This window comes from Dendropsophus ebraccatus, chromosome 8 (genome assembly GCF_027789765.1).
Source record: "Dendropsophus ebraccatus isolate aDenEbr1 chromosome 8, aDenEbr1.pat, whole genome shotgun sequence".
NCBI lineage: Eukaryota > Metazoa > Chordata > Amphibia > Anura > Hylidae > Dendropsophus > Dendropsophus ebraccatus.
Genome location: NC_091461.1, coordinates 103,585,656 through 103,599,050, shown reverse-complemented (window position 1 = coordinate 103,599,050; position 13,395 = coordinate 103,585,656). Strand labels below are relative to the sequence as shown.

The following is a 13,395-nucleotide window of genomic DNA, read 5'->3' as shown; positions in this document are numbered from 1 at the left end:
CAGAAATGGGGAACCTTCAGCCCTGGGAACTGTAGCTTTGAACCAGTTGGAGAGATGCGGGTTCCCCACCCCTGCACAAGGCAGAAGCCTTCCCTCCAGCGACAGAATCCGTCCAGAGCAGGAAATATGGAGGTTCCTATCCCGATGCATCTGAGATGCTGATGTCGGACTATGAAGACGTGGTACACACAGAATCTATTTTTACAGTACAAATAAATGATTATTTAATGAGAATCTAATATATGACACAAGAATAAAACAGGATTATGATTCCGCCATTGTTTGTCTTTGTGTTTCCTGCATTCATTTTTTTCCCACCATTTCTGGCTGAATGATTCCATAACATATCTTTTTCATGGATTGCAACTCCCAAATCCTAATATAAAGCTCCAGATCCCCTGCCTGTGACATGGCAGCCACCACTAGGGGGAGCTTTTGAGAGTGACGTCAGCTATATACCATAGGTCTGTATGTAATGACTGTTGACAGTTTTTTCCCTTTCAAATCAACTGGTGTCAGAAAGTGCCAGAGATTTGTAGTAGTCGTGTGTTCGTTCCAGTAGGACACAGTGCTCTCTGTTGCCATCTCTGTCCATGTCAGGAACTGTCCAGGTCAGTAGCAAATCCCCACTCTCCTGCTTTCCAGACTGGAAAGAATACACCCCTTCCTGCAGGACATGCAGCAGCTGATAAGTACTGAAAGACTAAATATTTTTAAATAGAAGTAAATTACCAATCTCTGCCACTTTCCTTGCACCAGTGGATTTGAAAGAAAAAGTTTTTCACTGGAGTACCCCTTTAAGGTGGCCATACATATTCCTCCGAGAAGGGTTGGGTTGTGAAACTCCATTATGCACTGTCTTTTGGAGAGTCACTGTAAAATATATTCCTTGTCTTTAGGCTCCTCCAGGCTTTACACTGCAGCTCGTCTTGTTCAGATTGGCTGCCATGTAAAAGCACAAGCCCTGCTGGTAAGAAAGTCAGTGATTCTAAACTGCAAGCAAATAACAAATGACAAAATCTTGATTTTTTTTTCTTTTATTAATAGATAAACTATATCAATGCCCTGAGGAAATGGATCTTTTAATGTGAGTGGAGTGTCTGTGTGGTTGGAGTATTTGGAGTAATCATCCTCATGGCCTTTATAGGTGACACAATCTTCAGATCAGATGCATCATGTAGATCAGTTGCAGTTCTCCAGCTGTTGCAAAACTACAACTTCCAGCATGCCCTGACAGCCTCTGGCTGTCAGGGCATGCTGGGAGTTGTAGTTTTGCAACAGCTGGAAAGCCATAGGTGGGAGACCACTGACTTAGATCCACAACATACATCTATTGACATAAAAAATACTGTACAACCAGCTTGGCCCACTGTCTGGCACTTGTTCTTCATGGACGTTCAAGGCCTCAACACCAATAGATAGGTCTGTCCCTTATATCTTTGGATTAGGGTCTCCTTTAAAGGTGTCCATATTAACCATGGAAGAGATATCCTCAGGAGGCATTTCAATTTCGTCATCATCCAGCTCTTCTCGGCGGTCCCCTATGTAATTGTCCTCTATAAACCCATCCTCATCGTCTTGGGGTGGGAGGGGAACACCGGGCAGCTCATTCTGAGATTCTGTAATCCATTCGCTGTCGGGCAAGGGGCGATGACGGTAACTGCGGAAATAGCGGTGGAAGAGGTTGCACTTAACAGCAGCGGCAATGAGAAGCGACACGGTGGCCGCTATCAGCACAAAGCCCACCAGGTACGGCCAACTTCTACCCTGAGACACTGGGGTGGCCACAGAGGGTGTAGCTGTGGAATAAAAAATGAAACTATCAATGTTGATATTTGGACAGGGGCTATAACTCAGCTTTCTCAAGATCCTAAATGTTCTAACAATTTCATAGCATTACACAGACTATATCTTACAGTAATTCACAGTTGGATTATTCACTTCTAGTTTGGCTGTATAAGTCCTATATATGTTTATTGTTCTACAAGCATTTAGGTTAAGCAGGGGTGTAAAGGAGAGGGTACTCAACGCAGGGCTCCATTAGGACAGGAGGGGGGGGGGGGGGGGGGGGGGAGAAAGACCCTTGTGACTCTTGAGACAGTTTTCCCTTAGTTCTGATCCTTGGGGGTGGAGCTAACCTCTAACTTCTATGGGATCCATAGCATCAGGCAGTGAACTTCATGGCATGTTAATACTTGTAGTCCCACAACAGTACTTAATGCTTTAATAAGTATGCTCTTGAATAAAGTAAAAAAAAGCTAGATGATAGATAGATAGATAGATAGATAGAAAAAATTATGCGTTTACACAGACAGATTTATCTGGCAGATTTTGGATGCCAAAGCCAGGAATGGATTTAAAAAGAGGAAAAATCTCTTTATGACATGTTCTCTGTTTATAGTCTGTTCCTGGCTTTGGCTTCAAAAATCTGTCAAATAAATCTGTCTCTGTAAACACACCAATAGATAGATAGATAGATAGATAGGAGATAGATAGATAGATAGATAGATAGGAGATAGATAGATATAGCAAGAATCTCCACAGCACTCCACAGTAGTCAAAAAAATTGTGATTTATTCCATGGTGAAACAGCACAGCAAAGTGTCAGATAGCGACGTTTCAACGACCTCCGTCGTCTTTTTCAAGTGAAAACGTCGAAACGTTGAAACGTCGCTATCTGACACTTTACTGGGCTGTTTCACCATGGAATAAATCACAATTTTTTTGACTACTGTGGAGTGCTGTGGAGATTCTTGCTATATACTAAGTCAAGTCGTGGTCTCGACTTCCCGCTGGCACCCAATACACCGTGGAAAAGGTGGTGCCGCTCCAAGATTCAATATATCTAGATAGATAGATAGATAGATAGTTCATGGGTGGAGCTGGCTCTGATTTTAGCACCACCCATGAGTAAAGGAATAAATTCAACCCATGCTGGAGCCCCCACTCTCTATAGCAGAGGCAGGTAACCTTGGCTCTCCAGCTGTTGCAAAACTACAACTCCCATCATGCCTGGAAAGACAAAGCTAAAGATCCTGCTCTATGGGATCCATTGCTCCCTCTATCGCACTTATTCATTTAATAAATGAGGAACTTAGGACATGCTGAGACTTATAGTTCTACAACTGTTCTGTTTAACAAGCTGTCGTGTTCAGTGAGACACAGGAAGACAATAGCCGTAGGAGGGCGTCCACCAGAGACCTGTGTGCATTACTACTATCACTAGCCTTGTGCAAACAAGGAAGCTGGAAGGAGCCGGGGATTCAGCAGTGACGGCAGCGTACACAAACACAAGAATCAAATATTAAACGGTTGCTGGCAAAATACTAGAGCCCAAATCTCATCCAGCATCACACCGCTGCTATTATCGGCTCCTGGAGTGTTGGCGCTTGGCAGCAGCCGCACCTGTAGAGCAGGAAATGATCGCTTCCTCCTCCCTGTGAGAGAGGCTGGAAATAATGTGAATGAGGAAGTCATCTACAGGGAGCAAACTACACAAACATTAAAGGGACATCCCCAAAAACACCGAAAATAAATTATACCCCCCCCCTCCCTGCAGTAAATATTATTGGAGGTATTACACTCTACATTCAACTTGATTTGTTGTTTAAGATTAGTTTAGAAGTGTGACACTGCCCCCTGCTGCCAGGCATAGGACACTGCTAATATAAAGGAGAGTAACAGTAATATGTAGAAGCAATAGTTCTGTCTTCATGCTCCCATTCAGTAACAGCAAGCAGAGATCTTGAAAATAGTGAGAAGTTGAAACCCAAAGAAAGTTTTTATTAACACTACTACTAAAATAAGTTAAAAAAAAAAACCTTCTCTGGCACAAAATAAGAAGCCATAAAGTGAGGACACTGTAAATCTGAGACACGCACATGGAGGTCGGGGGACCCAGGACAGGACACGACTTACTGAGGTTGGAGGGCAGGCTGTCATTGGAGAGGGGGATGACTTCACGGATGTAGCGTTTCATGACCTCGCTGTTGGCCTTCTTCGCCGTCCATACATCACGATCCCTCCGCTCTGTCAGAGTCATACAGGAGCAAAAGTCGCCGGACACTGGAAGGAGAGAAGGGTCATGTGGGGTTATCGTCGCTGTTATTTCATGTTGTATAAAAATTTGTAAAATTTTGTTTAAAAAAAAAAAACAACAACATAAAGGGGAACCCTAACCTAATACTATAGTGTAAATAGTATGAATGATATATGGGGTCGACCATCTCTCAGCTTCTCAGCTCAGCTTCATACACAGGGAATTAGGTGACCCCTGTTCTCCTGATAAATGGACATAGTTGCCAAAGTGAAACTGGCTCAGTTGCCCCTAGCAAACAATCAGATTCCACCTTTCATTTTCCAAAGAGTCTGTGAGGAATGAAATTTGGAATCTGATTGGTTTCACTTAACATAATGTTTGATAAATCTCCCCCAGTGTGTTTATGTATAGCATGGGTCTCCAAACTGTGGCCCTCCAGCTGTTGCAAAACTACATTTCCCATCATGCCTGGACAGCCTAATCCAAAGCTTTAGCTGTCCAGGCATGATGGGAGTTGTAGTTTTGCAACAGCTGGAGGGCCGCAGTTTGGAGACCCATGATGTATAGGTTTATATTTGGTTAGTGCATATGATATTGTAAATTTAATGAGCACTATACATGTACATTGTATGTGTCTGTGTGTGTGTACAGTATGGCGGTATTAGGTTTACAGTACACAGGAAGGTGCCCAAACACCTTCAATAGCTGTCAGCTGATCATTTGATTGACCAACAGTAGAGATGAGCGAACCGGGTTCGAGTCGATCCGTTCGGTATTTGATTAGCTGGGGCTGCTGAACTTGGATAAAGCTCTAAGGTTGTCTGGAAAACATGGATACAGCCAATGACTATATCCATGATTTCCGCATAGCCTTAGGGCTTTATCCAAGTTCAGCAGCCACCGCTAATCAAATGGCGAAACTTCGGGTTAGGATGGACTCGAGCATGCTCCAGGTTCGCTCATCTCTAATCAACAGCGATCACTGCCAATTACCCTATACAAATGAATGTTCAGCTTAGGCAGTGGTCATGTGCTATGAATGAGGAGAAAAGAGGGTGCTACTGCAAAACAGCCGTGGTGGCCGCTTCCCAAAACAAGAGTCAGTCAATACATCTGTCTTTGTTAGTCAGGAGGCCATCATACACATCTGGAGATCGTCATACACAGGGGCAGATTAACGTTACTCTAGGCCCCGGGCTGTTCACCAAGCCTGGGCCCCCAACCCCACTGTAACTATGGCGGCACTAGAGTGGTGCTCATAGTACAGGATAGATAATATCATGATGCCCTGATTTGTGCAAAACTGCGGTACAAAAAAACTGTGATTTTTTTTTTCAAATCATGGCAGAACTGTAGCCCGGAGACAATACACCACTAAAAGTATAAGTCCTTTTGGGTGGCCATGGGCCCCCCAGGAGCTCAGGGCCCCGGGCTACCGCCCGAAATGGACCTATTAAAATCCGCTACTGGTCATACACATCAGGAGGCCATCATACACATCAGAAGGCCATCATACACATCAGGAGGCCATCATACACATCAGGAGGCTATCATACACATCAGGAGGCCATCATACACATCAGGAGCCCATCATACATATCAGGAGGCCATCACATGTGGTGTCCCTCCATGGGTGTTCCTTATATGGCACCTGTCGCAAAAGCCTAGTACTCAAACTTAAAGGGGTGCTCCAGTATGGGGGCACTTTTTTGGGGGGACTGGGGAGGAGGTCGCTACGTCTCAGAGCCGCTCAGCCACTCAGTGAAGGAGGCGGGATCCTTTTGAAGTCCGCTCGGATCCCGCCTCCTTCACTGAGTGGCTGGGCGGCCCTGAGACGTAGCGTCTGGGGCGGCAGACTCCCGGGAGCGGCAGGGAACCGGGCACCGGGGCGCCGTGATGAGGGACCCGCCGCTGGAACCGGGGAGGTAAGTGGACATCTTTTATTTCAGCCACCTCCTCCCCGGTCCCCAAAAAAACGTGCCCCCACGTTGGAGCACCCCTTTAAGCTGTAAAGAAGGTGTTTGTGAGTAGTCACTAAAGGGTTACTTTATATTATGTGATTCTGTGGACCAGTGGAGATACTTTTTCCTTCTCTACCCATCTCTATTCTCCTTTCTATGCACACCACTCTCTTCTCCACCACTCCACCAGGGAACCTTACATACCCTGTAGGAAGTAGTCACTTGGGGAGAGGAAGTGTAGCATCAGTTTCCCTCTGATTTTACGAGGAATAGGACACACAGAACAGGCATCCCCCCTGAACTTAGCCAGGGCCTGGCTCTGCGAGGTTCTCTGTCCGGGACAGTCCAGTTGAGTTGTGTTAGTGGTTAGAGACACATGTGTATGGAGAACCCAGAGACTTTCCCTTCTAAAGCTGTAACTACAGACACTATGCTGTGTTAAACCCCTTCAGGAGGACAAGTCAGAGATCACCCCAGCCTACGCCCTGAACCTCTCTTAAAAATGCAGGGCGGTATCCTAAGGCAGAGGAACTGATCCAGATAGAGCAAAGCAACCGTAACCAAGGTTTATGTACTCGCAGGTAAAACCGGGACACCCTTGGATACTTAGCTTCGCCCAGGTAACCTAGTCTGGGGCTTGTGTCACCCTAGTAGAACGGGTCCCCCGGCACTCCAGGGCAGAAGGTGGTTAGATGAAAGACGAGCACAAATATTTTTCTCTCAAGTATTCTTGTCTTCTCACAAGTATCTCTCGCTCAAGTTCCGGCAAAGCACACTACTACCCTGGGTTGGGGCTCTCCCAACAAACTCCTCTACTCTCCTTCCCACTGCTCAACACTAAGCTACACCAGCACTGCTACTCTACCTCAGCACTTAAAGTATCTCCCAGCACAGGATCAGTGAACCCAGTATCCTGTATTCCAAGAGAAGTAAAGCCATTTTATTTATTCTACTGAGATTCAGTGATCATTGCACCAGCACCTACACACACCGGTTACACCATCCTTGGTTTAATCTCCCCTTTCTGTGGGTAGCGGTAGCAACAGTCCAGGTGGGTCATCTTCCCACTCCGGACCACTGGGACATGAGCCCAAGGAACCCAACACAACCCGGCAGGTCACTGACCATTTCAGGGGAACAGTACATCCAGCAAAAACTAAAAGCAGGTATACCATCACACCTGTGCGCTTAGATAGCACTGGCGTCACGACAGTACCATCACTGGCTAAGCTGTACTATATCACCAGAGACCACCACACATACACATCAGGAGGCCATCATACACATCAGGAAGCCACTGGTCCCCCTGACATCAGTGGAGTCAATTGACTTTTTACTATTGTGTATGGGACCTTTATTTGTGTAGGTATATTATTATTATTTCCTCTGGTTTTCCCTGCAAATTGGCTCATTAAATTGTACTGTACTATTCATGTGAATGGGGAATCTGCAGTTCTCTACCATGTGACTGGAAGTGCCCCAATGGATAAAGGGTTCTCCCAGCCCCTATGTTACGAAAGGGGTATAGCTATAGGGGGAACATGGGGAGCAGCAGTACCTGGAGGGGACACATAGACCTTTCTGCCTCATAAAAATTCCCAGTATTATAAATGGCTCATGGCAGATGGGGCTCTGTTCATATTTAACATTGGGGTTGGAACGCCTCTGAGTTTGGGTGTTACATCAGCATAATATAGACCTGTGTTTCTTAACTCCAGTCCTCAAGACCCACCAATAGGTCATGTTTTGAGGATTTCACGGGTGATATAATTATAGTCAGTGCACCAGTATGTTGTATGGGATATCCACAAAACATGACCTGTTAATGGGTCTTGAGGACTGGAGTAGAGAAACACTGATATAGACCGATATATATATATATATATATATATATATATATATATATATATATATATATATGCACCTCAGGCAGGGCCTTAAAGGAGTGAAGAGATGGCAGACCTGGAGGCCTACATTAGGACCTCCCGCTACCATGGAAAGCCATTTTTTATATAGACTTATATGAGCGGTGCTGCCCTCAGGTGACATGTTTTCTTTCTTTACCCTGCTGTAAATCATTCCCTGAGCAGTCCTGTCACGTCGGAGGTGATATTTATTCTCAGATTACAGCGTTTAAAAAGTTTGTAGCTCAGACAACTCCTCAGGGGTGTGAGTTACAGATCACATGATCCTTTTTAGAGATGCTGGTTGGCTGGAAAGACTCATGTGACTCCACAGAACCAGGAAGTGCTTTCTTTTTATCCGCACCTAGTTGGATGCAGTGGTGTCCACTAGTATAATACAATGACTCCCTTACTTGGGTGGAAGTGTTATAGGCAATAGGAACAGGAATACGAACATTGCATGGAAAGATCTTACAGGGGTGCCATTGATGACCCTCATGATCACCCACCAACCATTATAAACCACCAGTGACCACCACTCCTAGAACACCGCCATTGATGACCCTCATGATCATCCACCAACCATTATAAACCACCAGTGACCACCACTCCTAGAACACCACCATTGATGACCCTCATGATCATCCCCCAACCATTATCAACCACTAGTGATCACCCACCCATAACACCTTCCCCAATACCTTGATCATGGGATTCATGAAGTTGGATCCTGGAAGAGCAGTCACAGAATCCTTGTCCTGCCAACTGTTCCATCAAGACCCTCATCCTGGGTAATGCCAGCAGAGTGGTGCCCCTCACATCCAGTCTGGTCAATGCGCTAATTTTCTGTAAATTAATGTCTTGTAATGGGTTATCTCTTAAGATCAGTGTCCGAAGATGGAGCAGCCCTTCAAAGGCATCGGAGTGTAGTCTGGAGATCTTACAACTGCTCAGGTCCAAGTCTTGGAGATGAGACAAGTCCCTGAAGGTTCCAGCTGGGATGAGATGTACAGGGTTGCTGGACAGGTTTAAGTGAAGGAGTTTTGAAAACTTTGCAGGAAATTGTTGCAAGTGATGGATGGAGTTTGCGGACAGGTCCAGGTATTGGAGATTACGAGGGAGGGTAGAGGGAACATGATTGAGTCCTCGCTGACTGCAGTCTGCACAGCCCTATATACAAGTTAATACAGAGCAGATTCATTAGCCCAACGACTATTACACCAATCCTTCTCATATGCAATAAAATTACTTGTGTGCCTCCTGTGGTCACAGTTACAGTATGGCTTTGACATTGTAGTGTTCTCCATGCCCAGGTGCACATCAGGTGAACATGGTCATGTGAGAATGAAGCTCCACCCAAGATGGGCAAGATTTAAAAAGGAGATCTCCTAGGGCCTCCCTGCCTATACACAACAGACATAGCCATTGATAGATTCATTCAGCTTAAGGGTACGTTCACACTTACCGCATCTGCAGCAGATCCGCAGCAGATTTCACTTAAATAACTGAACACAGCATCAAATCTGCACCATCAAAACTGCACCATCAAATCTGCTGCGAATCTGCTGCAGATCCTGTAGGTGTGAACGCACCCTTGGGTTGCTTCCCACACACCGCATCGCAGCAGATTTGCAGCTGATTTGATCTTAATAGCTGAACACAGCATCAAATCTGGACCATCAAATCTGCTGCAGATCTGGTGTGTGTGAAGGCACCCATAGGCTATGTCCACACAACGTAAAGTTCATATTAATCACGGCCGTTGTTGCCGATTTGAAACAACGGCCATGATTTATATGAACCTTACATTGTGCTGCCTTCTGAGGAATCGCCTTCTGAGGAATCGCCTTCTGAGGAATGTGTGAACATAGCCATAGGGTGCATTCACACTTACAAGATCCGCAGCAGATTTTGATGCTGTGTTTGGTTATTTAGTTAAATCTGCTGCGGATCTGCACCACCAAATCTGCTGTGGATCCTGTACGTGTTCACATAACGTAAAAATTTATTACACAACAGCCGTAGCAGCAGGTTTGCAACCACAGCTGTTATGTAATGAATTTGCAGATCACATTGAAGTCTATGGCATCCTGGCAGGAGTGTAAAAAACTCTGGCTGGGATTCCGGGCGGTCACACAAAAAAATTACATGTCTGTTTTGTGCGGCCGCTATTCAATGAATAGCGGCCGCACAAAACTGACAGTTCAGGCAGTGTAAAGTGCGGCTCAGGCAGCACTTTACATTGTCTGCTATGGGTAATTGGAATGCGGGCACACCCGAATGCGCCCGCATGTCAATTAAAAAGAAATGAAGTTCATTATATTAGGGACTATAGTTGGGAACATAATAGGGATTATACTGGGAACTATAGTATAATGGGATTATACTAGGGACTATAGTATGGATTATATTAGGACTATTGTTAGGAATATAGTAGTGATTATAGTAGGGAATATAATAGGGACAGTAGTAGGGACTAAAGTAAGTAATAGTTAGCATAACAGTGGGTACTATAGTAGGGATTATAGTTCAGATTATAGTAGTGACTATTATAGTACAGATATTAGTAGGGATTATAGTTGGGATTGTATCAGGGATTATAGTAGTGGCTGTAGTAGAGACTATAGTACAGATATTAGTAGGGATTATAGTAGGGACCATGGGAGGGATTAAATAAAGACCTATAGTTGGAAATATAGTAGTGATTATAGTAGAACAATAGGTCTATAATAAGGACAATAGTATGGATTATAGAAAGATTATGGAGACTATAGTTAGGACTATATTAGACTATATCAGAGATTATAGTAGTGCCTATAGTAGAGACTATAGTACAGACATAAGTAGGGATTCTATTAGGGACTATAGTTGGGAATATAGGAGGGATAATAGTATGTACAACAGCAGGGACTATAGTAGGGATTTTATTAGGGGCTATAGTTGGAAACATAGAATGGATTACAATAGTAGGGAATATAGTATGGACAATAGTAGGGACTATAGTAGTAGTTAGAGTACAGAAGTAGACATTATGGTAAGGACTATGGTAGGGACTTTAGTAGGGGTTAAAGTAGTGATTGTGGTAAAGACTGTAGGAGGGATTACAGTAAAGGCCGTATTCCACGGGCCAACTGACAGGAGCAAACCGGTGCTATCAGCACTGGTTTGCTCCTCGCTCCCCGCTATTCCATGCGGCAGCAGCGAGCGGGTGAGTCCAGGGGGGGGGGGCCGCGGGGAGGTGCGGGGGTACTGGCTGGGTGATCGCTAGATCGTCTGGGCAGCCCATAGCATGCAGCAGCGGTCTGCTGCTGCCGCTCCTGTTCCACGGAGCAATAGCAGCAGATCGTTGGTGTATGAGTCGTTTGTCTTTCAACATGTTTGAAAGACAAACGACCCAACGATCAGCCGTCATGATCGTTCCCTTCCATTCCACGGGGTGATTATCCGCCGTGACGGCCAATATCGGCCGAATACGGCCGATATTCGTTCTGTGGAATAGGGCCTTAAGTGCCCTATTACACGGGACAATTATCGTGCAAAAGATTGTTAAATTGTTTCAATTTAAACGATAATCGTTCTGTGTAATTGCAGGCAACGATTTAAAAATCGTTCGTATGGCGTTGATCGTTGATTTGGATCTGAACCTAAAATTATCGTTAATCATTCGCTGTAATTCCACATTCGTTCGCTTAAATTCCGCATTTGTTCAGTGTAATCGTTCAGTGTAATTGCACATTGTTCATTGTTTTGCTGGGATCAGAAGGAATAAACGATCATAGTAACGATTGTAACTAACGACCATTGTTCTGTGTAATATGGCGAACGATTTCAGGTTAATGATAAACAATCACCTTTGCCATTGTTTATCGTTAGTCATTAATCGTTAAAAATCGCTCTGTGTAATAGGACCCTAAGATTAGGACAACTATGACACCCCACCGCTAAAGATCAGGTGGACTACTTTGAACCTTCATACCCCGCACAACTGATCGACAGCTGAACATTTCCTGCAGGATTAATGCACAATTGTTGTAACAATTTTACAGATTTTTTTTTTTGTGGTCACCGTCACCCGCTTATCATTTTAATGTATGGGAGGATGTCTTACCTGGGCGCTCAGTGTACAGGGATGTGCAGACGCTGTCCGGAGGAGCAATGAGAGGTACAGGAGGAGCCTCATGATGATAGAAGCTGCCAATCAGAAGACAGGATATATAAGTGGGGAGATGAATAGTTACATTGTGACTGTGAAACTTCCTTATTTACACTGCTTTGCATTGTGATCAGCGCTGCTAACATCCCTACACCTTATATAACAGTCACTGCAAATGAGAGGTGGGAGGTTGTCGGAGCTCCGCCCCCAAGTCATACAGTAACAGCACCTTGTGTATTACTCTTCTCTGTGTCGATATAATGGTAAATAAATTAGAATGTGGATTGGACATAATCTGTTCCTGTATAGATGGAGGGGCCCCCAGGATCATCTACTCTGGGGGCCCCAAGGAGCACTATATGGCTAAATAGATGGAAGGGCCCTCAGGATCACCTCCTCTGGGGGCCCCAAGCAGCACTATAAGGCTGTATAGATGGAGGGGCCCTCAGGATCACCTCCTCTGGGGGCCCCAAGGAGCACGATAAGGCTGTATAGATGGAGGGGCCCTCAGGATCACCTCCTCTGGGGGCCCCAAGGAGCACGATAAGGCTGTATAGATGGAGGGGCCCTCAGGATCACCTCCTCTGGGAGCCCCAAGGAGCACGATAAGGCTGTATAGATGGAGGGGCCCTCAGGATCACCTCCTCTGGGAGCCCCAAGGAGCACTATAAGGCTGAATAGATGGAGGGGCCCCCAGGATCATCTCCTCTCGGGTCCCAAGGAGCACTATAAGGCTGTATAGATGGGGGGTCCTCAGGTTCATCTCCTCTGGGGGCCCCAAGGAACACTATAAGGCTGTACACATGGACATGGCGACTTCTTATTGTGTCCTGTTCTCCACAGATACCATACACATGGGATGTACAGTATATAGGACACAGTGCACACACACAGAGAGGCATAGGATCTGTATAACCAGTAACAGCGACCCCCTCACCTGCACTCTCACCTCATGTCCACGCAGCCCTGCACCACCTGCCATTCACAACGTCTCCTACCTGTCCTCTTCCTGAAGGTGAGGGGTGGGGACTGGCAGCAGGAAAAAGTCCAAAGGTGGCAAAGCTGGTTAAAGTATAACCTCCAGTGTGTATGACGGGGGAGGGGGCTGTCAGAATGGGGGCTGTGTGTCTCCGGGAGCTTCATACCATCCTGTGTCTGTACACAGCTCCACAGCTCGGCTCTGTGGGAGGGGGCTGGCACAGAGTATACACCTTGGCACCATGTGAATGACATGCCCACTGCTCAAACAGCAGATAAGGAGAGCAGAGCCAGGAGGCTGCGGTAAAGCTCACAAATAAAGGTGCTTTCCAGTACTGGATGATTGCGACATGAAGAGTT

The 13,395-nt window shown here is 45.6% G+C and overlaps 1 protein-coding gene across 3 annotated transcripts; it reads right to left on the bottom strand.

Annotated features, from left to right (window-relative positions):
- Nucleotides 1–1,021: 1,021 nt before the first annotated feature.
- C8H1orf210 (chromosome 8 C1orf210 homolog) lies at nucleotides 1,022–13,215 on the bottom strand. Of its 3 annotated transcripts, none has more exons than XM_069981299.1 (5): nucleotides 13,056–13,215; nucleotides 12,013–12,095; nucleotides 8,606–9,074; nucleotides 3,919–4,065; nucleotides 1,022–1,799 (listed from the first exon to the last, which is right to left on the bottom strand). In XM_069981299.1, exons 1-5 carry the CDS (start codon nucleotides 13,198–13,200, stop codon nucleotides 1,432–1,434), a joined length of 1,212 nt encoding a protein of 403 aa, XP_069837400.1. In that variant the 5' UTR covers nucleotides 13,201–13,215; the 3' UTR covers nucleotides 1,022–1,431. The 3 variants fall into 3 exon arrangements, with proteins under 3 accessions (XP_069837400.1, XP_069837402.1, XP_069837401.1); XM_069981301.1 differs by having other exon boundaries at nucleotides 12,995–13,194; XM_069981300.1 differs by having other exon boundaries at nucleotides 13,007–13,194.
- Nucleotides 13,216–13,395: the final 180 nt, after the last annotated feature.

Coding starts and splice junctions, on each gene's coding strand:
- C8H1orf210 (XM_069981299.1), bottom strand. CDS start 13,200: ATGAAGCTCCCGGAGACACACAGCCCCCATTCTGACAGCCCCCTCCCC. Junction 9,075..12,012: donor CCTGTACACTGAGCGCCCAG/GTAAGACATCCT, acceptor ACTTGTATATAG/GGCTGTGCAGACTGCAGTCA. Junction 1,800..3,918: donor CAGCCTGCCCTCCAACCTCA/GTAAGTCGTGTC, acceptor TTTATTCCACAG/CTACACCCTCTGTGGCCACC.